Raw genomic sequence first — 24,150 nt, 5'->3', positions numbered from 1 at the left:
ATTGATGAGACTATGACCAAATATAAAAATTATTTGCTGTTGATTATAAAATCAGGTGAAATATTAACTTCTAAGTTTCTCTAGGCTGATCTTTCTTATGATTTGATTACAGTGAAAAATTTTATGAAATACAATAACTCACAGAGAGGAGTGTCTGCATGTTGAACTTGAAATCAGGACCTGGGTTTAAATCTCAGTCTGTAATTTACCAGTGGTCTAACCTGGGACAAACCACTTAATCTGTCTGAACTTCAGTTTCCTCATATCTATTCATATTAGTTCCCAAAGTTGTATGGAAATGGAATGAGTTAACGTTTATGAATTTGAAGACTCAATGCAAAATTTAGTTATCTTGCTCCAGTTTTAAACCAGTGAAACAGGAATTCATTCCCTCTCTTTAGTATTGAAAGGATTAAATGTGGCACTGTATGTGGGCATGTGCCTGTTACAGAACTCAAAGCATCCCACGAATAATAAAGGTACTGTCACCCTAGTGACAGCTAGGAACTACACCAGAACTGCCTTTGGTAGCCAAAGTCTGTGAACTACCAAGTGTCACCCATCTTATTCATAAGAGAATGTGTAGACTGTTGTTCAGCCTACTTACTCTTTTTTTTTATAACTTCTTTTCTTTTTGGTTCTCTGATTGAGTGAATTTTTTTCTACCCTGTCTTCTAGTTCACTGACCCGATCCTCGGCTTCCCCTAATCTGCTGTGTATTCCTTCCAATGTGTTCTTTATTAGTGCTCTGTCATTCTTTATTTCCGACTGCTCTTTTTTCATAGTTACTCTGTCTTTTCTCATGCTGTTCAGCATCTTTGCCATCATTACTCTGAACTGTGTTTCAGATAAATTTCTTATCTACATTTCATTTATCTCTTCGTCTGGAGAATTCTCTTGTTCTTTCATTTGAGGGTTGTTTTTTTTGTCTCCTTATTTTGACTGCCTGTTTGGGTTTGTGACTATGTATTCCAGCCTTCTTACTCTTAATATTCATACAATTCTAGAAATGTGAGCATTAGGTTAAAAGTAGTCATTTCAGAAGTAAGGGGATACATGTAGGGGTTATGAGCCCCACTCGAAACCATACAAGCGCTGTAACCTTAGGCAGGTTACTTAATTCTTCTGTTCCTCAACTTTTTAAAATAGAAATAGTAAGCTAGCAGTGTTCTCAGGTTGTTGTGAAGCGCTAACTAAGTTAATCATTTTAACTACTTTTAACAGTCAGCTTCATAAGTATTAGTTGTTGTTATGGTAAGAAAAACAGTTAAAACAGATTAAGCACGCTGTAGTCCACATACTTTTCTAAAATACACTGTTGTATTTTTTTTTAAAGCATTTACCAACTAAACTCAAGCTTTAAATCACTCTACCTGTGACCACTTTCACTTCTTCTCTCTTTAATTTTACCCTAAGCCCAGCCAATGTGGCTCAGTGGTTGAGTATAAGACATTTTTAAAATTTAAAATATATATAATACATGATGGCTATAAGATTTTATACTCTCAATTATGTAATTTAGTTGCATGAAGATTAAATAGGTATTTATCTAGGTCGGTTTGCTTCTGTGAGGTTCGTGGTTTGCATGGGGAGTTTGGGAGCTGGCCTAGCTTGGGCGCCCAGCTTCCTTGATGTGGAGAGAACCTGAGATTGTAGTTCAGACTTGAATTTGAAGTCCAGAGCCCCCCATTCTGAACTCGGAGCTCTCCATGTTGCCCCACTCTCTGTGCCTCATTGCCCTCCTCTGTCCTGCCTACAGGTAGAGGTCTGATCAAATGGCGCATAACAAAGCCTCTTTCCCTCCATGCTTATTGGTCAACATGCTTTAGCATTGCTTTAATGAAATGCTTTTTTGATGTGTTGCTCTTTGAAATTGTCTCCCCTCCTCTTACAGTTTTAGATCTTCAGGAGACTACTTCCCCCCAGGCGTTTCCACTTTGTTTTGTAAGCTGGAATTTTGTGTCTGGCTCTTATGTCCTAAGCATCTTTAGACCATAGGGAATATTTCTGTCATAAATGCCAGCATGATACAGTCATGTTCGTTGATCTCTGAAAGGACCCAGTCCATGTGTTAAACACACAACAGGTACTTAATATCTAAGAGAGTTGAGCAGTCTTAAGCTTTACAATGGATCTTATAGCCCCGTCGGCGTGGCTCTAAGACATGTCAGCCTGTGAACCAGAAGGTCACAGTTCAATTCCCGGTCAGGTCATGTGCCCTGGTTGTGGGCTCTGTCCCCAGTGTGGGGCATGCAGGAGGCAGCTGATCAATGATTCTCTGTCATCATTGATGTTTCTGTTTTTCTCTTCCTCTCCCTTCCTCTCTGAAATCAATAAAAATATTTAAAAAAACGGATCTTATAGGTCATCTTAGGCATTTTGAGTAAATATGGTGTTTTAGGTTTAGACATTTTAAAAATAAAATTGGCCTAAAATATTCATTTTGGGAATGAACCTGAAATTAGAGTGTTAAATGCCTGATGCCTTTGATTTTTCTTTGTATTAATTTTCTTTCTGTGAAGCATGTTGGGAGCATACGATTTAGGATTCCTCATAAACCAACAACACTTAGGTGTGCTCGCGAGTTCTGGCAGAATTTCACTTCCTCCAAATTATCAGTGTTTGAAATAAAGAGCGCAACTTCTTTTTTTGTTAATTTGTCTTTATTGTTGAAAGTATTACAGGTGTCCCCTTTTTTTCCCCATTGACCCTCTCCACCCCACACCTGCCCCTCCCCGGCCTTCACCACCCTATTGTCTGTGTCCATGGGCTATGCATATAGGCAGTAAGTTCCCAGGTTTTTTCTCCCCACCCCTGCCTTCCCTCTGAGATTCATCAGTCCGTTCCATGCTTCTATGTCTCTAAATCTATCTTGTTCATTAGTTTATTTTGTTCATTAGATTCCACATATGAGTGAGATCATGTGATACTTACCTTTCTCTGACTGGCTTGTTTCGCTTAGCATAATGCTCTCCAGGTCCCTCCATTCTGTGGCAAAGGGTAAGGAAAGATTGCAACATGTATTTTGACTGGATTTTTTTCTTCTCTTTGATGCTTGTGGTATAACCTTTATATAGAGACCTTCCTTGAGTATTTGTCCACTTAAAAATAAATCAAATAAGCTTTGGAAAAGGAGAGAATCAGAAAAGGAGAGAATCCAGTTAAAAACTTTTGAAAAAAATACGTACTAGTTTAGGTTAGGTTTTTGTTGAAAAATATTGCATGACTGTTATAGAATGGCTAACTGGATGAAAAATACTCTGTGTATTTTTTGTCCTTGAAGCACTCTTGTCTCTTCTTGTGTGAGAGAGAGTCTTACATTAGAGAAAACTCATCTGGGATTCTCTTCATCTGAAGACTCGTGGTCTGATAGTTTGCTTACATTATTATCAGTTTTATCATTGTTGTTACAGTCTAAAGTACTGCTGTCTCTCTCTTTGAATTTGTCTTATAATTGTGAAATAGTTTCCTGCTTTCTCCTTTATGGACATTAAATGAAAAATTCTGAATTCTCAGTTGATAGCTAAACAAAACAAACAAACAAACAAAGGACAAAGATTCTGTCCAGATGTCTTTTATATTTTTTTGAAAGATGTTGCAATATTTTGAGCAACTCAGTAAGAAAAGTGAGGGTTGGTGCAATAAATCATGACTTATTTCATGATTGCATCATCCTGCTATCCCTTTCACTACCACACCACTCGCCATATGTGGCTGTGGAGAACTTAAAATGTGAATAGTCTGAAGTACACAAACAAGAATGTAAAATATCTTATGAATTTTTATATTCATTATTTGATGAAATGGTACTATTTTGGACATATGGATCAAATTAAAAGGCCTGGGAGGAGTGGGTGTGGGGGTAGAAGGGATCAATGGGGAAAAAAAGGGGGGCATCTGTAATACTTTGAACAATAAACATAAATTTTTAAAAAGAACAGAAAAAAGTATTTATTAAAGTTAATTTTACTTCTTTCTTTTTACCTCATTAATGTGCCTACTAGAAAATTTAACAATACATCTGTGGCTTGCAATCTATTTCTGTTGGATAGTGTTTATGTTAGGTAATTCCATTATTCTATTTTCTTGTTTTGGTCACTTTCTGCATAGTTAGAAAAAGTGATGCATAATGGTGAAATAATTACAGGCTAGTAAAATAGTAGAATGTTTTATGATACAGGAAAAATATATCACTAAGATCTCATATGTATATTAGATCCATAAAGGGTCCAAAGGACTCATCGCAACTATAAAACAGAATGAGTTTTATTTCGTTTTCTTAAAAAGTAAATTTTCTTCTTGTTCTTTCAAAAAAGTCTAAGAATAAAAGTAATGAAATAGCAATCCTTGGAAATAATTAGAATTGTCCAAAAAAAAACCTAAAACGAGTCCAGTACATTCTGATGACGTGGAGAGTTAAGGACCCTTTATAACTTACCGGCTTCAGGTTAGGAGCTTTTCTTGGCTGTTTTAGGTGTTAGATTTGTCTTGGCAGCCTGGTGGGCGTAGGCTGTGACCTGCTTCTCTCTGTGTTACTAGTCATGAGATAAAGGGCTTAGTATGGAATATTTTACCAGCGTATGAGATGCGGGACACATTTTATGATACACAAACTGTATTAGCCACCATATGTTATGTATGAATTTTGAGTATTTGCTTTTCTGAAATGCAGTAATTAATGCTTCAATATGTATCCTAACATCTCGTTTTTTTCCTTGTAGACATTTGTGAATGATGTAAGGATTCCAGAACAGACTTATATCACCTTGAAACTTGAAGATAAGCTGAGATTTGGATATGATATCCTTATCTGATTTTGTGCATTTATTAAATTCATTCCAAAATCTCTACTCTGGTGTACATTAACATTTCTTGAGACATAAAAATTCTCAGTACAGGCATGCTAGAAGTCTCTGTGCCTTCCCATACTGAAATACCTGTTTAAAAATAATATATATATATATATATATATATATATATATATATGTATATATATATATATTTTTGTTGCTATGCCTGCTCCTAAAAATAATTCTGGAAAATTTGATGGACCCCTCTATTTTTAACATTGGTCTCCCTGCAGTGCTATTACATATGTAGTTTGGATATCAAAGAATGTAACTGGGGAGAGGACAGGGGGATGTTTAATATTAGCCCAGCCTGGAGACCTTTTTTTTTTTGTTGGATGATAATGGCACAGATCAGCCTCCGGGAGGAATGTACAAATTTAACCCTGCCTTGTCTTCCATTCCTACTTTTACTGCATTTTATTTATTTCATCTCTTTGCCTAGTTAATTCAAAATTGTTAATATACTGTGTCTCCTAAGACCCACACTCACTGATTAAGTACATTATGCACTTAATGTGTATTTTATTTTACTTATTTTTTATTTTTTAAATATTTGTATTGACTTCAGAGAGAAAGGGAAGAGAGATAGAAACATCAATGATGACAGAGAATCATTGATCAGCTGCTTCCTGTACGCCCCCTACTGGGGATCGAGCCTGTAACCCGGGCATGTGCCCTGACCGGAATTGAACCGGGACCTCCTGGTTCATAGGTCAACACTCATCCACTGAGCCACACTGGCTGGGCCACTTAGTGTATATTTTAAAATCTTTTGTTTAAAAATAGGATTCTAAGAACTGAACAGGGACATGATTCTCCTACTGCCTACGCTAGGGCAAAGAATCACCAGTAAAGAAAAAGGATATGGTTGGTTGAAGAAGAAGAAAAACATGTCCATCTATTCAAAGCAGTAAGCTTTGTAAAAAGGACTTACTGATATTCCACATTATGCTGAATATTATTCTCGAGTGTTGATTTTTTTCAATTCCTTTACCTGGAATTTGATATTGAGGAATATATTCAACATATTAGCTACTTGGATGGATTTTTATCACTTGCAGAGAAAATGTAGTCTCAGATAAGTAGAATTGATACTTAGATAAAGTAAATGCATTAACACTTTAAAATCATTCTTAGAGCATAACTAATTATTATTTTATATTTAACTTAAACCTGATGAAAAACTAGTTTTGTAGCACATCACATAACCTTTATACTTACAGAGCCTAAGGAATATGTGAAAAGTGAAACCATTCAACATTAACACTTTTGAGTTGTATATTTTAAATCCTTTTGAAAATATGTATACCATAAAATGATTAAGAATTGGCATTAAAACCTTTATTCACGGGTCATTTTCCACCAGCATGATAAGCTTCATCAAAAAATAAATGCCAGTGGACATTGTATTTAAGTACCTCCTGAACCATTTGGCACCACCTATTTCACAACATGAGAAAATAGGAAATATGGGTGGTGACCATGACTTGTCTATACTTGGAACAGTTTGCTTGGCAGTCTAGATGGTGACTGCTAAAATAATCTAGAGGGGATAAACGTAATTACAAATTCACTCTTTTTTCAGAGACATGAAGATTTTTCCTGATTAATGTAGTTAACATCAATAAAAAAAAGCAAGAACACACTTCAAATTTTAATTTATTTTAACTTTTTAAAATATATATATTCTTTATTGATTTCAGAGAGGGAGAGAGAGAGAGAGAGCCATCAATGATGAGAAAGAGTCATTGATCGGCTGCCTCTTGCTCGCAACACCCCTTGGGATCAAGCCAGCAACCCGGGCATGTACCCTGGACTGGAACTGAACCCAGGACCCTTCAGTCTGCAGGCTGATGCTCTATCCACTGAGCTAAACCAGTTGGGGCCACTTTTCAAATTTTAAAAATCAAGGGTATTTTCAAAGCTCCAAAGAACTAAATTGAAGGAATTCAGATGAGCTATTTGATAAAAGAATGAAGCCTAGAAGAAAAGTTAAGATCGGTTGTTTAAACACTGTTCCTATAGAGCAGGGTCTTCTGCAAGTTGAACAAGGTATTCATCTGCTAAGGTAAAATACATATTTTTCCAAAGATATAGACAAAATTAATAGATTAAAATTTTTTTCTTGAATGGTTTTCTGACATAACTTTTTTATTTGTTTTTCTGTTTGTTTATTTTTTAAATATGTTTTCAGTGATTTTAGAGAGAGAGAAAGGCAGGATAGATAGAAACATTGATTGGTTGCTTCCTGCACGTCCCCCTGCTGGGGATCAAGCCTGCAACTCAGACATGTGCCCTGACCAGGAATTGAACCAGTGACCTCTTGGTTCGTGGATTGATGCTCAGCCACTGAGCAACACTGGCTAGGCTGCCATAACTAAAATCCTTTGGGTATCTCTTAGGATCTAGTACACTGCAGACCCTAATGTAGCATAATTGTATATTTCATGATCACATATCAAATAGGGAATTTTCCCAGTAAAAAGATTCAAAAGAAAAAGGTTTTGGCTAACTTTAAGGAGAATTTTTAAGAATAGCCTTATATGTGTATTTTTAAATCATAAAAATATATAAATTTAGAAAAAAAGTACTTTATTCTCATTCTTTCATTGTTTAAAATAACTGTATTCAAACATTCTCATTTATCAGTGTCTTCAACACCATGAGAGTGACATATTTTAGTAATATAGCACAGTTTTTAAGAGAATATTAATACCCATCTCAGTTGTTTGCGAATACAACACTTTCTGAAACACTGGAAGTCTTGTCTCAAGTAACAGAATCTCATTATGTAATATTTGGGAAATTTTTTAAAACTTCCTCAATTTCTTCTGTGATTGGTATTTCCCCAGTGAAACAACTTACTGATTTAATTTTTAAAATACTTTTTGAAAGATGTGCTCACAATTTAATCTGCCCCTGGTGTTTTAAGGCCAGGCCTCTAGGAGTAACTGAAACAATTGAAAATTTTGCTCTCATTCTGGTCTTAATTATCATTAAGTTAAAGGATGGTGTCAGAGGTCACATTACTAGTACATGTAGATGAGTTCCCATAATGCCACTTTTAGAGAAACATTTCCTGAATATATTGAACATAGGAATGATTAGAATTACAATCACATGTAAGGAAATGGGGAATTACCCTATCAATATTAGGATTTTTAAGAAACAATTAAAATTTTTGTAAGTTTATTTTTACAAATTGAGATATAATTGATATATGACTCCATACCAGTGATGGCAAACCTATCACACGCGTGTCAGAGGTGACACGCAAACTCATTTTTTTGGTTGATTTTTCTTTGTTAAATGGCATTTAAATATACAAAATAAATATCAAAAATATAAGTCTTTGTTTTACTATGGTTGCAAATATCAAAAAATTTCTATATGTGACACGGCACCAGAGTTAAGTTAGGGTTTTTCAAAATGGTGACACGCCGAGCTCAAAAGGTACGCCATCACTGCTCTATACGCTATTGTTTATTTTGTAACTTACTGACATCATAAGTAATTGTACCTTAGTTTGTCATTTTTCTTAAGCAGCAAGAACAGTCACTTAGGTCTCTACCACAAGAAAGATGGTAGCTTTGGAGATAAAATCTGGGGCGAGGGCAGCCTCAGAATGTCATAGTCATACCAGAGTCCTCAGGAAACTCATGAACTAAACAAGAGGATTCCTGAGTTCTTTGGTAGGCCAACACGCAGGAATCTTTTTGGTAGGTGAAGTCCAAGACGTGTCTCAAGTTTTCCCTGATCTTAGAAAGAGTCTCAGTCTAAAGGTGATACTCCAGGCTAGCCTCAGGGAATAGCCTTCAACCTCACCTCCTCCCCCCCCCCCCCCACCCCACCCCATGAGCTACCTGGAAGCACCAGAAAACCCTCACAGCTGGCTAAAATCATTGGTGTTTCCCATTGAAAAAAATAGACATGACCCTGGCCTTTATGGCTCAGTTGGTTGAGCGTCATCAGGTGCACCGTAAGGTTACCTGTTCAATTCCTTGTCAGGGCACATACCCAGGTTGTGGGATCAATCCCCAGTTGGGGTACATACAGGAGGCAACCAGTCGATGTTTCACCCTCGCATCAGTGTTTCCCTCTCCCTCTCCCTTTCTCTCGCTCTCAAATCAATAAAAATAAAAAATAGAAGTAGCTTTCAACTTGTAAAAGATGCTCTGTTTTCCATTGTAAATGTAAGAAGGCTCTGAATCTTCCCCAGCTGTTAATGAGTTTCTTGGGAGTAAAGCAAAACTACTTGACTTTTATTTTTCATTAAATGTACTTAGTTATGAAATACACACTTGCATCTATACCAGCAAAATATGTACCAGCATGTGTTCATAACAAAAAAGGGAAAATCTTAATATTTCACAGCTACAGGGAGCAGTGTAAAGTGAGAGGGAAGCCCCAGGCTGGGATCAGGTGAGTAGAGTATTGTCGTTGGGGTCTGCCCCTCCAATCTCAAGTTCCTTCACTATGGAATAGGAAGCCGGGTAATGGAAATGAAGAGTAGAGGCCCCAAAGCTCTTTACAACTCTAAAAAATTCTGAGTTTTTATTATTTGAATGAGTAGAAATACAGGTTAAACACCCTTACAAGTGTACTGCTCCTAATGCATGGGAAGCCTTTATTTTCCCCCAAGTAGTCATGGTGATTATAGCTTTCTACCCTTGAAGTCATGGGTGCTGTGAATTGGTATTACACATGGTATAAAAGTCCTTTCATTACAGGATTAAGTAATGGTGGGAAATGTGACCTCCACTGTGTGGTGGGAGCTCTTTTTAATATACAGAGGCATTGTTCTTTGGGGCATAAGAATGAAAGCATTCATTACATACAGCACTTGGTTCTGATCTGTATAGAATCCGTTGTTTGATCATGTAACCTGACCCTGTGGCAATTCGTGGGGCTCAGAGATGGCTGTGGTTGCTGTAAGGACCCTAATTATAGCACTTGTTTTACATTCTCAGATGAACTGTATTTTTATCAGTGCCGAGAGTCTGAGTCATCGAATTCCTTCAGGGTTTACTGGGGTGATCACTGGTGGGTTACTTCCTTTTACATGTGTGTGGTTAGCTGTCAGTATGATTTGATGCAGGTGCTCTTCCTTCTTTTCAGTCCCACTGTTAGAACTGAGAATGTCCTTGTGCCCAGATGCATTACCCAGTGATTGCTTGGAGGCCATTATTGCCCAAGGGTGAAATTACTTGCTAGATACCAAGATTTTCTTCGGTATTTAAAATTGAAAGATTTTATATTTGTGAGTATAGTTTAACATTTAAGTCTTAGGGGGATACACTAATTTTGCTAGACTTCCCTGTTTCAAATAGGACAGTTTCAAAGTTGTATTCTTCCTTAGCCCTGCTCACATACAAATCTTTTCACTGTAGTACGAGGAGAGATGAGGGTCCCTGAAGAAGCTCTAAAGGTAAAAAGCTTTTTCTTATTTCTTTCATAAACCTACTGTTCACTAGGTTTGGTTTCACTCATGGATGTTTCACTGCAATGTTTTCTAGCACGAGAAGTTTACCATTCAGCTCCAATTGTCCCAAAAATCTTCAGAACCAGAATCATCCAAATCTGCTTGTGCCAAAAGCGTGGATTCGAAGGTGGCAGATCCTCCACCAGAAGCTCAGCACAAAGCCACCGAGGCCCTGAAGGCCGAGGAGAAGGCCCTGGGTATGCTCCCCTCGCTGAAGACACCGTGCTGATACTTCATTGCGAAGTGGCAGGCTTTGTTCTCAAAATCTTGTCCATGTCCAGATAGTAATAATCTCTCTATATATATCCTATCTAATAAAAGGGTAATATGCAAATTAACCATCACTCTGTCACAAAGATGGCGGCGCCCAGTCCCCTCAGCCCCACCGCTGGAGTGTTTGGTCCTGTCAGCCCCGCTGGGGGGAGCGGCGGCCGAGCAGAGGGAGGGAGGGAGGGAAGGCGGGCCTCCGGCCAGAGGCCGGCCGGGGCGTGGGATGTTGGCATCATTACAGACCGGGCTGAGGGACACCCCGCCCCCCATGCACGAATTTTGTGCACCAGGCCTCTAATCCTATATAATAAGAGAGAAACATACAAATTAACCGTCCCTCCACCACAAAGATGGCTACACCCACAGCTGAGGCCAAGTTCCCATAACGAACCTTAAGGAACAATCAGGGACCTGAGGCTGCGCCCCTCCCTCCCCCCATCCCCCCGGGGAGCTTGACAGGGGACCTCAGGCTGCGCCTCCCACCCAGCAGAGCTTGACGGGGGACCTCAGGCCACGCCCCCCATCCTGGTGCCAGGCCAGGACACCTCAGGCCACGCCCCCCATCCTGGTACCAGGCCAGGACACCTCAGGCCGTGCCCCCGCCCGGCACCAGGACCAGGGACCTCAGGCCACGCCCCTCGCTCAGCGGGACTTGATGGGGGACCTCAGGCCATGCCCCCCGCCTCAGCACTGGGCCAGGGGACCTGAGGCCCTGCCCCCACCCTGGTGGGGCTTAACAGGGGACCTCAAAGTGCGCCCCCTGCCCCAGTGCTGGGCTGGGGGACCTCAGGCCACGTTCCCTACCCTGGCACCGGGCCAGAGGACCTGATGCCATGCCCCCAACCCTGGCGCCAGGCCGGGGGACCTGATGCTGTGTCTCCGAGCCCAGCAGGCTTGACAGAGACCTCAAGGTGCACTCCCCGCCCTAGTGCTGGGCCGGGGGACCTCAGGTTGTGCCGCCCACCCAGTGGGGCTTGACAAGGGTGGAACCGGCCAGGTCTGGATCTAGCCCAATGAGGGGAGATGTCTGGGTCTGGGTCTCGCACGATTTTGAGGCACACATGGGTGGGCGGGGACTTGACTCTGGGACCCATGGTGCACCTCATACTCTGACAGGAGGAACATTTTCATATACATTTTACTAATTTTCTTTCATCTCTGACACTTCTATTATAGAAAAAGGGCAAATAGAAACATTAAAATATTTCCTCTAATTATTCCCCCTTTTAATGTGCATGAATTTCATGCACTGGGCCACTAGTATATATATAAAAGGCTACCATGCTAATTGTTCCTCCGACCCATCAACCAGTCACTATAACGCACACTGACCACCAGGGGGAAGACGCTCCGACCAGTAGGTTAGCTTGCTGCTGGTGTCCAGCCCATCGGGACTGGGCCAGATGGGCTAGACCAGCCGTGAGCAAACTACGGCCCGCGGACCGGATCCTGCCCGTTTGAAATGAATAAAACTTAAAAAAAAAAAGACCGTACCCTTTTATGTAATGATGTTTACTTTGAATTTATATTAGTTCACACAAACACTCCATCCATGCTTTTGTTCCGGCCCTCCGGTCCAGTTTAAGAACCCATTGTGGCCCTCGAGTCAAAAAGTTTGCCCACCCCTGGGCTAGACACTCCCTGGAGCCCTCCCGCAGTCCCTCCCCGGCCCTGATTGTGCACCGGTGGGGGCCCTCGGCCTGGTCTGTGCTCTCTCACATTCTGGAACCCCTTAGAGCAGTGGTTCTCAACCCTCTGGCCCTTTAAATACAGTTCCTCATGTTGTGACCCAACCATAAAATTATTTTCATTGCTACTTCATAACTGTAATGTTACTACTGTTACGAATTGTAATGTAAATATCTGATATGCAGGATGGTCTTAGGCGACCCCTGTGAAAGGATCGTTCGACTGCCAAAGGGGTCGCGACCCACAGGTTGAGAACCCCTGCTTTAGGGGCTGTTAGAGAGCCAGTTTCAGCCGGATCCCCACAGGGTAGGCTGAGGGACCCCACCAGTGCACAAATCCATGCACTGAGCCTCTAGTAATAATAATAATAATAACAGTTTCACAGTGGACTTTATTGCATTTTAAACCACATTCTATGGCAGTTGTATGTAGGTGTGTTTCATATGTTTAAATATGTAAAGGAATTAAATGTAATTCACTGTACAGTATTTAATTCACATGTGTTTGCTTTTTCTTCTGAATTATAACTGAAATGAATTCATAGGAAATACCCACTGATCCTTCATCATCACAATTATCATATTTATCATGTTCCAGAAACTGTAAACAATGCTTCAGATAAATAATCCCTTCCATGCAAAAGCAATTTTTTAAATTGAGAGGCATCACCAAATTTGTTCAAATGTAAATCTGTCAGTCCTATTAGCAGCAAGTTTAAATTTAGTTAATATGCAATGCCCTATCGCTTTTTTAAAAATTTAAATAGTCACTCATACCAAAATTGACTTTAATCTTTTATATTTAGACTTAAGGAGTCATTTCTGTTGATCAAATAACTGATTGTGGTTGAGTAGAAAGCTATTGGGCTCAGTAGTTTGCCGTACTTAGATACTAGTGAGTGCAAAACACAATTTCTTTAGTCATGTCCGACATTGAATAAGGTCTTGCACAAATACTAAGTTGTTATTTAACTTAAGTACTTTTCAGCCATCTAGACTATACGTTGTTTTTCATTTCACAAATCAACCAGGCAGTTCTAATGTCTGCAAAGCACTTTTTTTTCTGTTTCATATGCTTTAGACAGATTTTCCTACCTTTTTCCAGATACTTCTGCCATGCCCCGCGGTACTCCATTATATGGGCAGCCTTCATGGTGGGGCGATGATGAGGTGGATGAAAAAAGAGCTTTCAAGTCAAATGGCAAACCAGAAGAAAAAAATCAGGAAACTGGAACCTCAGGTAAAAAAAACTTCAGATTCTGAGATTTGGGGATATTTGGGGATATTATTATCAGGTAACAAACCTGTCTACCCTAAAAAGAGATATCTATTACTCTTTAATTTGATTTAAAAAAAAAAGGTGATGAATGTTTTAATAACTTTAACATTGTAATTTTAATTCATTCTGAATTATTCTCACATAAGTTATTAATTCCATTATCTTTGTAAATCATTTAAAAATATTTTTGCAGTTTTTTTATGAGATTGTTAAAACTTGGGAAGACATTAATAATGTAGTTGGACAGTTTAACTATTTTAAAATACAACTAATTTGGTGTGTTTTCATTAGGTTCATGAGCATATAATCATGCTAGAGGCCCGGTGCACAAAATTCGTGCACAAGTAAGATCTCTAGGCCTGGCCGGCCGTTGGCCGGGGCCTTCCTTCATTCCACACCGCCCCCTGGTTGTCAGTGCACGTCATAGTGAGCGGTCCAACTCCCAGTCTCTCGGTTGAACTCCCGAGGGGATACTTTGCATATTAGCCTTTTGTATATATAGATTTTTAAATGAACCATTTCTCTAATGTTTAGAAATATGACATGAAATTATAACCTTTCAAGCCTCAGTTTATCCAGTTTTTTGGGATATGGTAGCAACAAGATTAGCTTAGCTCAGCAGCCAGAATGAAGACATAGTTGTGGGTCAAATTCCCAGGTTAGTAGTCAGGAAATATATTCTTCCCGTTGCTGGAGGGATGTAGTAATGAGCTAAGTGTCCATAAGCCGGAAAATCAAGATTTTCAGGAAATAGTGGTGTGAGTTGTCCATCACCTATGGCCTGGAGTCAGTGGTGAGGCAGATAAGGATCCAGGCCTGCAGGAATTCAACGCGGGCACCGGGAGCGGTATGGGAAGCAGCTCTGAGTCAAGGGCAGATGCCATCAGAGCACTTGTCAGTTTTCTACCTCTGACCCCAGTTCTGCAAGAGAAATAGGACGTTTTTGTGTAGCTGGAGAATAAGGACACTGGTCCTTTAAATACGCTTTGATTTTTCCAGGACACGTGTCTCCGAAAGCTGGCTTTATCAACTTGATTTGATTTTGCCCCCAATTGAAGTTAGCAACTTTGCAAATCAGTTCGCCTCACAGCTTCCTTGCCTCTGAGACCAACACAGGTTTCTTCATGCCCAAGCTCAGAGACTGTGTGTTGTTGAGCAGACCCTCACATGCAAGTAACAGACAGGCTTCCTGAGACTAAACAGGAAACATATTTAATGGCTTAAATAACTGAGTCTCACCTAGCCGGCGTGGCTTAGTGGTTGAGTGTCAACCTATGAATCAGGAGGTGATGGTTCAATTCCTGGTCAGGGCACATGCCCCAGTGTGGGACGTGCAGGAGGCAGCCGATCAATGATTCTCTCTCATCATTGATGTTTCCATCTCTCTCTCCCTCTCGCTTCCTCTCTGGGATCAATAATAACAATATATTTTTTTTAAAGTAACTGCGTCTCTTCAGGATTGGTTAGCGCAGCATCTCAACAGTGTCATCCTCTGGCTGGTTTCTGTCCATTTCTCAGCCCTCCTACCCACAGTGGCTGCATACTGGGCAGTTCCTCTCGCACACATGGGCTGCCTGCCAGCAGCAATCCAGGGTGTGTGCTGTCGGATCACAGGCAGCAGGAAGTAGCGAAGATTGCTTCCAGAGGACCCCAGCAGTTGCAAGAGGAATTCTCCTCAAAATGTTTAGCATATCTCTCATCTCATCGGCCTCTTACAGGTTCACGAGTAGGTCACCCCCTTGTTTCTGAACCAACCCCTGGCAAGGGCTCGGAGGCTGTCCTTCAGCCATCTTGCTCACCCTGAAGCTGTGCGGGGTTAGTTTTGCTCAAAGGCACATGAGCTGTGTCAGGGAAGAGGAGATACCCGGCAATGTTGGAGTTCTTTGAGGAGGAGGTACAGGAAATGGATATTGGAAGGCGGTCAAGAATGTCTGCTTCATTTGAAATCTTCATATCTTCCCTTCTCACTGTTGCCTTTTTTTTTTTTTCACTAAGTCATAATTGAACTTCCTACTTCCAGTTTCAACCCTCCTGCAGTTCATTTTGCATAAAAAATCTCAGTTCTTTATTTTCATTAAAAAACAGCAACACCTAAAGTGGCTATCTTTTGCCTGCCAAATAGATTTATGTCCAAGTTCTAATTATGTCCCACTTTCCTTAAGAGCCTTATGTCCCACAAAGAGTTGTTTTTAGACTGTCTACCATGGCTTCCCACAGAAATTATGCTATAATTCCTGCCTGCTTTATCCCCACAGACATAGACACACATACATCAGGTGATAAAGTATTCTAAGTGTATCCGTATATATGTGTTGCTGATATATAACACTGTTTCATTCAGTGTTTTGTGTTTATGCCTTCTCATCTTAAGTTCCTTATTTCAAGGATCACGTCTTCCCACGGTGCACCAGAGCCACCTCGTAGAGAGAAGAGGGGAAAACGTACTGATTATGGAGGTTAATTTAAAAGAAAACACAGCAGATTGTAACTATTGCCAAATTCGGAAAATAATTGTGAGGGTGATTTTATCTTGCCATTCAAAATCTATTCCTCCCCCCTCACCCAAAATGACTTTGAAATCTGAAATCTATAACTTGTAGAATACAGTGAAGTGTATGTGTAATTTCTGTCCTGGAGACAGAATCATGATTTATAAATAATAGCTAAGGCTTCAGTGATTCTTACTTAGCCAGACACTCTTGTTAGTACCCTGCATATGTTTATCATTTAATCCTCAGTGATACCTGAAGATTGTTACTGTAATTTTCCCCATTTTATAGATCAGGAAATTGAGGGGCAGCGATGTGAATTTCCTTTTCAAGCACCCAGCTAGCAAATAGTTTAGTGAGGATTTTAACCCAGGCAGCTCGACTCCCGAGTACACCTTTTTTTTTAAGGTTTATTTTATTTGTTTGTTAATCCTCACCAGAGGATATTTTTTTCTTTCTTTAAAATATATTTTTATTGATTTTAGAGAGGAAGGGAGAGGGAGAGAGCGAGAGAAACATCAATGATGAGAGAGAATCATTGATCAGCTGCCTCCTGCACACCCCACACTGCAGATTGAGCCTGCATGTGCCCCGACCGAAATCCAACTGGGACCCTTCAGCCCCCAGGCTGACATTCTAGCCACTGAGCCAAACCAGCTAGGGCCCAAGTCCACCTTTTAACCATAAGCAGTCAACATTTCAGCAGCCATTACACATACACACACTCCAAAAAGATATACTTCATAGAGGACAAAGATTTGGGAAAACATTCCAAAAATAAATTGGCATGAAAATAGATCCCTCATACCTCAACATAATAAAATTAATTTGCAAATTCTTAACTGATTATCAGCTTGTGTGACCTCTCATTGGAGTGTCATCTCTGCCCGATGACAAAAGCTGTCTCCTAATCTTGGGATTGTTTTTGAGGAGGAAGGAATTAAGTGATTTACATCTTGTGATAAATAGCTTAAAGCATGCAGTCAGATCCAGCTGATTAAGAGCCTTATGAGAGTCTCACTTGCTTTCTTTTTTTAAAATATATTTTTATTGATTTTAGAGAGGAAGGGAGAGAGAGAGAAACATCAATGAAGAGAGAGAATCATTGATCAGCTGTCCCCTGCACACCCCACACTGGGGATTGAGCCCCCAACTCGGGCATGTGCCCTTGACCAGGAATCGGACCCTGACCTCCTGGTTCATAGGTAGATGCTCAACCACTGAGCCATACCGGCCAGCCTCACTTGTTTTCTTATATTCGAATAAAGATATTGTTTCGGATTTATCATTTACAGCCTTTTTAAATCTAGGATGAGGAAAACAAAATACTTACTGACCTTAAATAATTTATGATGCCAGCATAGATTGTAGAATCAATTTGAAAACATATACTAAGTGTTATTTCATGATATCATTTTGAAATTAAATTGTTTCTGTTACAAAAAATCTTTCAAATCGTGAAACACAAATGCCTATTAGTTTAATTATTTCTTCTCTAAGCATACTATTTTGGTAAAACAAAAAGACATTTGCTTCTTGATTACCAAATTTTAGAAGTAAAATCTTAGTACTTAGTCATGACAGGCGAACATTCCAGAAAGGAGAAGAGAGTATCTGTTTACTACCTGATTATTTTTTTAACATATTTTTATTGATTTCAGAGAGGAATTTCCTTACCAAGGTCACCCAGCTAGTAAATAGTTTAGTTGGGATTTTAACCCAGGCAGCTCGACTCCTGGAAGGGAGAGAGAGAGAGAGCAATATCAGTGATGAGAGAGAATCATGGATCAGCTGCCTCCTGCACACCCCCTACTAGGGATCAAGCCCACAACCCAGGCATGTGCCCTTGACTGGAATTAAACCTAGGACCCTTCAGTCTGCAAGCCAGTGCTCTATCCACTGAGCAAAACCAGCCAGGGCTACCTGGTTATTTTTGATATTCCTCTCTAAGGGTCCCCATGTTTCCAAAATCTCTGCAGACTTACCAAGTAGCCTAAACACCCTAGGAGCAAATCTGTACATCAGAGCAATCAAGTTCTCCCGAAATCATGTGAATATTTTGAGTCCTATTAGAGAAAAATCAGTCCTCACGTTAGCTACAGGTATGCTCGTCTCTGGATTTTAGAGAGATAGAAAGGGAGACAGAGAGAAACATCATTCCGCTGCCTCTAGCACACCCCCTACTGGGGATCGAGTCCAAAACCTGGGCATGTGCCCTGACTGGGAATTGAACCTGGGACCTTGCAGTGCATGGGACTGTGCCCAACCAACTGAGCCACACCAGCCAGGGCTAGGTATGGTCTTCTACCTGCTCACTTAGTTTACACATTTCTTTAGGTTACCATGAAAGGCCTTTAAGCATTGCATACATTTCGAGAAGGTGTGCACAACTATGAGGAGTAGATTTTTGTCTCATATTGATTTTTAATCTCATCTAACTAAATTTAAAAACTTGCAGGATGTGACTCCTTTTAAGCAAAAGTGGTTTACCAGTCTTTGTTATACCAAGTACTTGAATATACTAGCAGAAGGAGCCTTCACATTACAGTCTGTGTCATCTTGAGTTAGTGTAATATTTTATTTAATTTAGTACAGAAGAATAAAGGGAACTCCTTTTTCTGGATTCTGTATATTACAGGATTCCCTGGCAGGTCACTCAGTCATAAAATATTTTAAGGAAGTTAAGGATATTATCACCAATTGCTCTGATTTAGGTGAACAGAATTAATTCTAACATAGTTATTAAAAATGTTTAAATATCTAGAATGTAGATTAACAACAGTATCAGTATAAAAAAATATTAGTATATTTAGTATGTTGTTTGGTGTATTTTAGTGTAAACAATAGATTTGGAAGAGAAATGAATGTTAAATTCATAATTCCAGAGTATGTTCTGTTAGCTCCTAAGAGGGGAAAGTTGCTTATATCTCTGTTTTAATTTGGAAAAGCCCTAATTTTCCTAGTAGGCCCACACTTCCCCAATATAGTGGGACTGCACTTGATCTGCTTTTCTTATCTTCTGAGAAAGGAATTCTTCCCCATAATGAATTTTCCAGATGACTGAACTTTCACAACTGACAATTTTTTTACAAAGTTGAATAATTTCCTGTATTTCTATTTTAAATGAATTACCCCCTATCGCTGCCTTTCCAAGCAGAGGAGGCGGAATGTAATTAAAATGTTTGCTTTATGACTCGGAATCATTATGAATACTAAGTGATGAATATTGAGTGAAGAACATTGAACTGTGATGCATTACAGCGATGTCCCTGGGCGACTTGGAAGGGGTGTTGTACACGGAGTGGCTTGGGCTTGTGTGTCTCTGAGCCATGCCTCCCCTTGATCGTTTTAGGCTTCTCTCTACCACTTGACTCTGACTTCTCAGTAATCCGTCTGACCTTAAGCCTCACTAGTTCTCAAGAGGGACTTCCTTGTTAGTGAAGGTCGCAGATATGAGAGAAGAGGCATCATGTCTGTCTTGGGTTTCTTAGAGTTAGATTTTTGATTTTAGTTGGTTGTTTTCCTCATTCTTAACCATGTTGGAGATTTGGAGCAGGACAAGAGAGAAACGTTTATTCGTGTGCCTACTTATGCCAAGTTTCGTTCTGAGTAACTTACAAGATCTCACTCAATAGTATCTCACTAAATGTTCATAGCAGTCTGATGGATAGATATTACTATTTCCTCATTTTACGGGGAGGAAAATGAGAACTAAAGGCTGATAGAGACAGGATTTAATCTGATTTGAAGTCTTATCCCTGCTCTTTACTAAACCAGGCCATCGGGTTATAACCATCGGATCTTAACGTGCTGCCTTCCCTACTCTAAAGTGCTACTGGATGGTGTTAGACAACTGATTGCTGGGTAGAGTCGATGTTAACTTGTACCAGCCTCAGGTTCCTAGTCCTTGGAGTAAAGGCGATTTTGCAGTAGGACTAAGGGAACAATAACCTTAAAAGCAGTGATGTGCACTTGTTGGTCTCTACTGTTATAATGTGAACATATGTTGAAAGTATGTTAGTAATAACAGGGAACTTTTCTTTCCCAAGAGAGGAAAATATTTCTTTTGAGTGTTGAGTGGCAAGTGGATGTAAGCCATATATCCCTGGACCAGCTCTTTGAGGTTTTTACATTGTAATTCAGCCACATCATTTTATAGAAAACTACCACCCTTTGTTCCTAGTGTTACTATTACTTGAAGGATGAGCAAAGCAGAATGAATGAATGAATGAAGGAATGAATGAAGGAATGATTAGGTATCTCTGTTGGTAGCATGGTTTATAAACCAGTTGTACTATATGGAATTGATCAAGTATAGTACATTGTACATAATAAATCAATCAGTGTATGAAAAAAATCAAAAATAACATGTATTAATGAGTTTATTAATATATGTCAAGTGGTTAATGCATTATATTGTCACAGGAATTTCAAGTGATAGGCCTTCAGAGTAAATATTCAAATTCAAGTGAACATTTTATTATTAAGAAAAAGATAAATTAACTTTTAATAAAGAAAAATTTTAAATGTGACTTTAAATTATTAAGTCTTATATAACCTTTCAAAGAGCATGTAAAATATTTGCTTTGATAACGTAAAGTTGTTCTTGATATAATTTTTTTTCATTTTCAGTGGTGAAAAAACTAAGTAGACTTGGAAAAGAATCATTTTTACACTTAGATTGTTTTGGTTGGATATTGTTTATCTTCTGCATAGATTTTTGGCCGGGAAGGGGGGAGGGGGGGAGTTTGCTTTTTTTTTAAATTAGCTTGATGTCTTCTATACACTACCCCCTACTTTCGGTTACAGAAATGTTGCCGTCCCCATCTTCTGTACCCTAAAAGCAAACAGTGTTATGATGGCTTCATATTCAGAATATGCCAAGGAGTCAATTACAGCACCTGAAGAATCCCAAAAGATGTTTCAAAAGACTAACTACTTCACTTAATTAGAAAATGATTGAAAACAACTTGGTCTCCCTGCATGGCCTTTCCTCCCAATAAATGATCTGCAAATGGTTTCTCCCAATGTATTTTCAATAAGAATGCTGTCTGAGCTTTAGGGAAATATTTTTCATTTGAACTCACTCTTTACCATCTTGATAAATAGCCATGGTCAGTTGCTTCCTGAAAAACAGGGCAGTTTAATCTTTAAAAAATGTACCTATATATGTATTGCATCTGTACTTCTGATAACATACTTAAAACATTTCAATTATCATTTTCACTTCTATGCTTTTACATGCTTTATGTATAAATGTGTTTATTTTTATTTTTATGCCTTTATATTCGCTTCTGGGCAATCAACGAATGGTAGTGTTCCAGTGCTGTTGGCTTCTTCTGCCAGCTCTTGTTGTTGATCTGATTTTATAATTCAGCTTTTCTCCAAGGATTTTTGACACTTGTGCATATTCTGCTATATAGAAATGTACATGAATTTTCTTCTGCAATGAATGGCTGGCAACTGAATTTCTGCTTTTATCTTATTTTTTTCACCCTGCTGCTTGGATTGCAATGCTGCAGACAAACCACATGCTTTGTCTTTAGTATTCTTTTATTCTTTATAAAATGTATCTTCTTGCAAGGATCACACATTTTATTTTACTTATTACTTTGGTCGTTCTGTTAGTAAGGTTTGTGAATGTAATGGGAAGAATGGTAAGTGGGGTCATTGCTTGTAGAGCATCGCTTACATATTGACTTCATATGCGTTTCCTCACTTGAGCACCTGTTCTCCTAGGAGCTCTACTTGTGTTCAAGATATTTCAGATAGTTCATTTTCCTTACTTGATAAGGAAATTCATCTTTTTTTCTGCCACTCGAGATATATAACATATACATTGAACATGAATCTCCATCTCTATTTGATTTCAATTCTTTAGCACCTCGATGATTTCTAGAACATGGCCCTGGCCATTCAAGGTCCATCTCTTAGCTGATTTGCTATCCTTTGCCATGTCTGCTACTCACCTTGCTTCTCCTGTTGGTACCTGAATACCATGTTTACAGCCAAAATGATTTCTTCTCTGTTACATTTGCCCTGGTTTTCATCCAGACTGTGATCTGACTTGTGGTGCTCTTGACTCCTTCAATGCTAGAGGCTCCCAATATTTTGAATTTTCTCTTATTTTTCTCATTAGGGTGCAGCTTAGATGCCAAGCAAGTGGAGGAACAGTCTGCAGCTGCAAATGAAGAAGTACTTTTTCCTTTATGTAGGGAACCGAGTTATTTTGAAATCCCTACAAAAGAGTTCCAGCAGCCGTCACAAATGACAGAAGGCACTGTCCATGAAATCCCAACAAAAGACACACCGAGCTCCCATACCACAGGTGCAGGGCATGCCTCCTTTACCATTGAATTTGATGACAGTGCCCCAGGGAAGGTCACGATTAGAGACCATGTGACAAAATTTACTTCTGAGCAGCGCCACAAGTCCAGGAAGTCGTCTTTGGGAACTCAAGACCTGCCGGGGATCCAGACTGGAATGATGGCCCCAGAAAACAAAGTCGCCGACTGGCTAGCTCAGAACAACCCTCCTCAGATGGTCTGGGAGAGAACCGAAGACGATTCCAAAAGTATTAAGAGTGATGTGCCCGTTTACTTGAAAAGGTTGAAAGGTAAAGTGAATTGATCGTTTCAGAACTTCCTGTATTACAATAAAGAGAATTCCATCTTCACAGGTCCCCAACTGCCATTAGATGAATAATGCGGGAGAAAACTGCTCCCTCCGAGCTTTATATGTGATTTTAAAGCTCAAAAGCAAGCCATACTGCCCATGGCCAACTCATTCCAAATAGTCTGCCTTCGTGTTCTTGCCAAAACCAGATTGGTTTTGTAAATTTGATTTATGCCATTAAGTATGTCTCTTTTTTCTTATGGAATTAAAAATTTAGTCAGTTCGGCAAGGGGATTCCTTAGAAGACAAGTCTCATCATTCTCTTAACTTAAGGAAAAGATATGTTCAATAATATTCTTCTCTATTGGGACCCTTCCAATAAAATGTCAATATCTAAATTTTGAAAGAAATGTTAAAACATTTGATAATGGGTCAAAAGTTCTACCTTGGTAATACAGTCATATTGTTGATAGAGGGTTTCAAACTGTTCTCAGTAGTTACTCATGAAACAAAAACTTTTGGTTTAGAAATAACTTACTGGGAATCGACTGAATTACATTTTTTCAATAGACTTTTATGAAAATGAGAATTGAAGTATTTATTCATGAAATAGTTTTTATATATGCTTTACTAGTATACTTCTTGGCCAAAAATTGCAAGATCTTTATACCTGCACATAGAAGCTTTTAACTAATTTTTTCATTGTTTTTGCTAATTAAATTTACTTTAGAAATGCCAAATACAGTTTTGTGTTACTCTATATTTTATTTAACAAGCTATCTATGAGGGAAATGATTGCACGTTAATCTGGACATTCCGTAACTGTACAAGGAGTTAATGAGCTTTAAAAAAAAATGCTTGTTGAGGTCAGAGACTATTAAGTGGTATTCCTAACACTTCACCTGAGACTTGAGTACGTGATAGGTATTCAGTAGAGTAAACAATGAATGACCTGACAGTCAATGACAAGACTGACTGTGGCTTAACTCGTACTTTATGCCCTAGGAACCTGGGCAAGTGATGAAGAAGTACCTTTTTCTGATTTGCTTCTAAGGTATTGCAAGATAGTGAGATGGGAAGGTTACCTAAATCTTTGTTGGGCCTGTTGCTGTATTTAATTACAATCATACGCAATTACCTGACTTGAGATTGCTATCCTTTACTTCTACTGCATAATATTAAATACACAGTAGAGATCTATATATGAAAGTATAGCTCAAGCTCACAAATTAAAGTTACCGATTTGTAAACCGACCATTTTTATGAATTGGATAAATAATATTAATATCCTTGTATAATGTAAAAGGTAGCATAAACCTTGAAAATTTAGAAGTAACATCATCTTTTTAAAGGCACTCTTAATAAATACATTAAAAGTGAGCTAAAAGGTCCTTTTAAAAGCTACCAGTTTTTAAAAATACTCTTTTATTATAACTGCTTTTTAGTTATTATCACTATTTTCTGTTATTTTAAGCCA

At 39.0% G+C, this 24,150-nt stretch overlaps 1 protein-coding gene across 1 annotated transcript in view; it reads left to right on the top strand.

The window, feature by feature from the left end:
* CEP170 (centrosomal protein 170) overlaps nt 1–24,150 on the top strand; it is a 101,262-nt gene that overhangs the window by 28,610 nt on the left and 48,502 nt on the right. Inside the window, exons 4-8 of the mRNA XM_081114487.1 lie at nt 4,722–4,800; nt 10,220–10,278; nt 10,367–10,529; nt 13,396–13,530; nt 22,198–22,674. Of these exons, the coding sequence (XP_080970613.1) occupies nt 4,722–4,800; nt 10,220–10,278; nt 10,367–10,529; nt 13,396–13,530; nt 22,198–22,674 (913 nt within the window). The remainder of the gene's footprint in view (nt 1–4,721; nt 4,801–10,219; nt 10,279–10,366; nt 10,530–13,395; nt 13,531–22,197; nt 22,675–24,150) is intronic.

The sequence above is a fragment of the Myotis nattereri genome (genome assembly GCF_964212035.1).
Source record: "Myotis nattereri genome assembly, chromosome: 20".
Classification (NCBI taxonomy): domain Eukaryota; kingdom Metazoa; phylum Chordata; class Mammalia; order Chiroptera; family Vespertilionidae; genus Myotis; species Myotis nattereri.
This window is presented reverse-complemented; position numbering and strand designations above follow the sequence as displayed.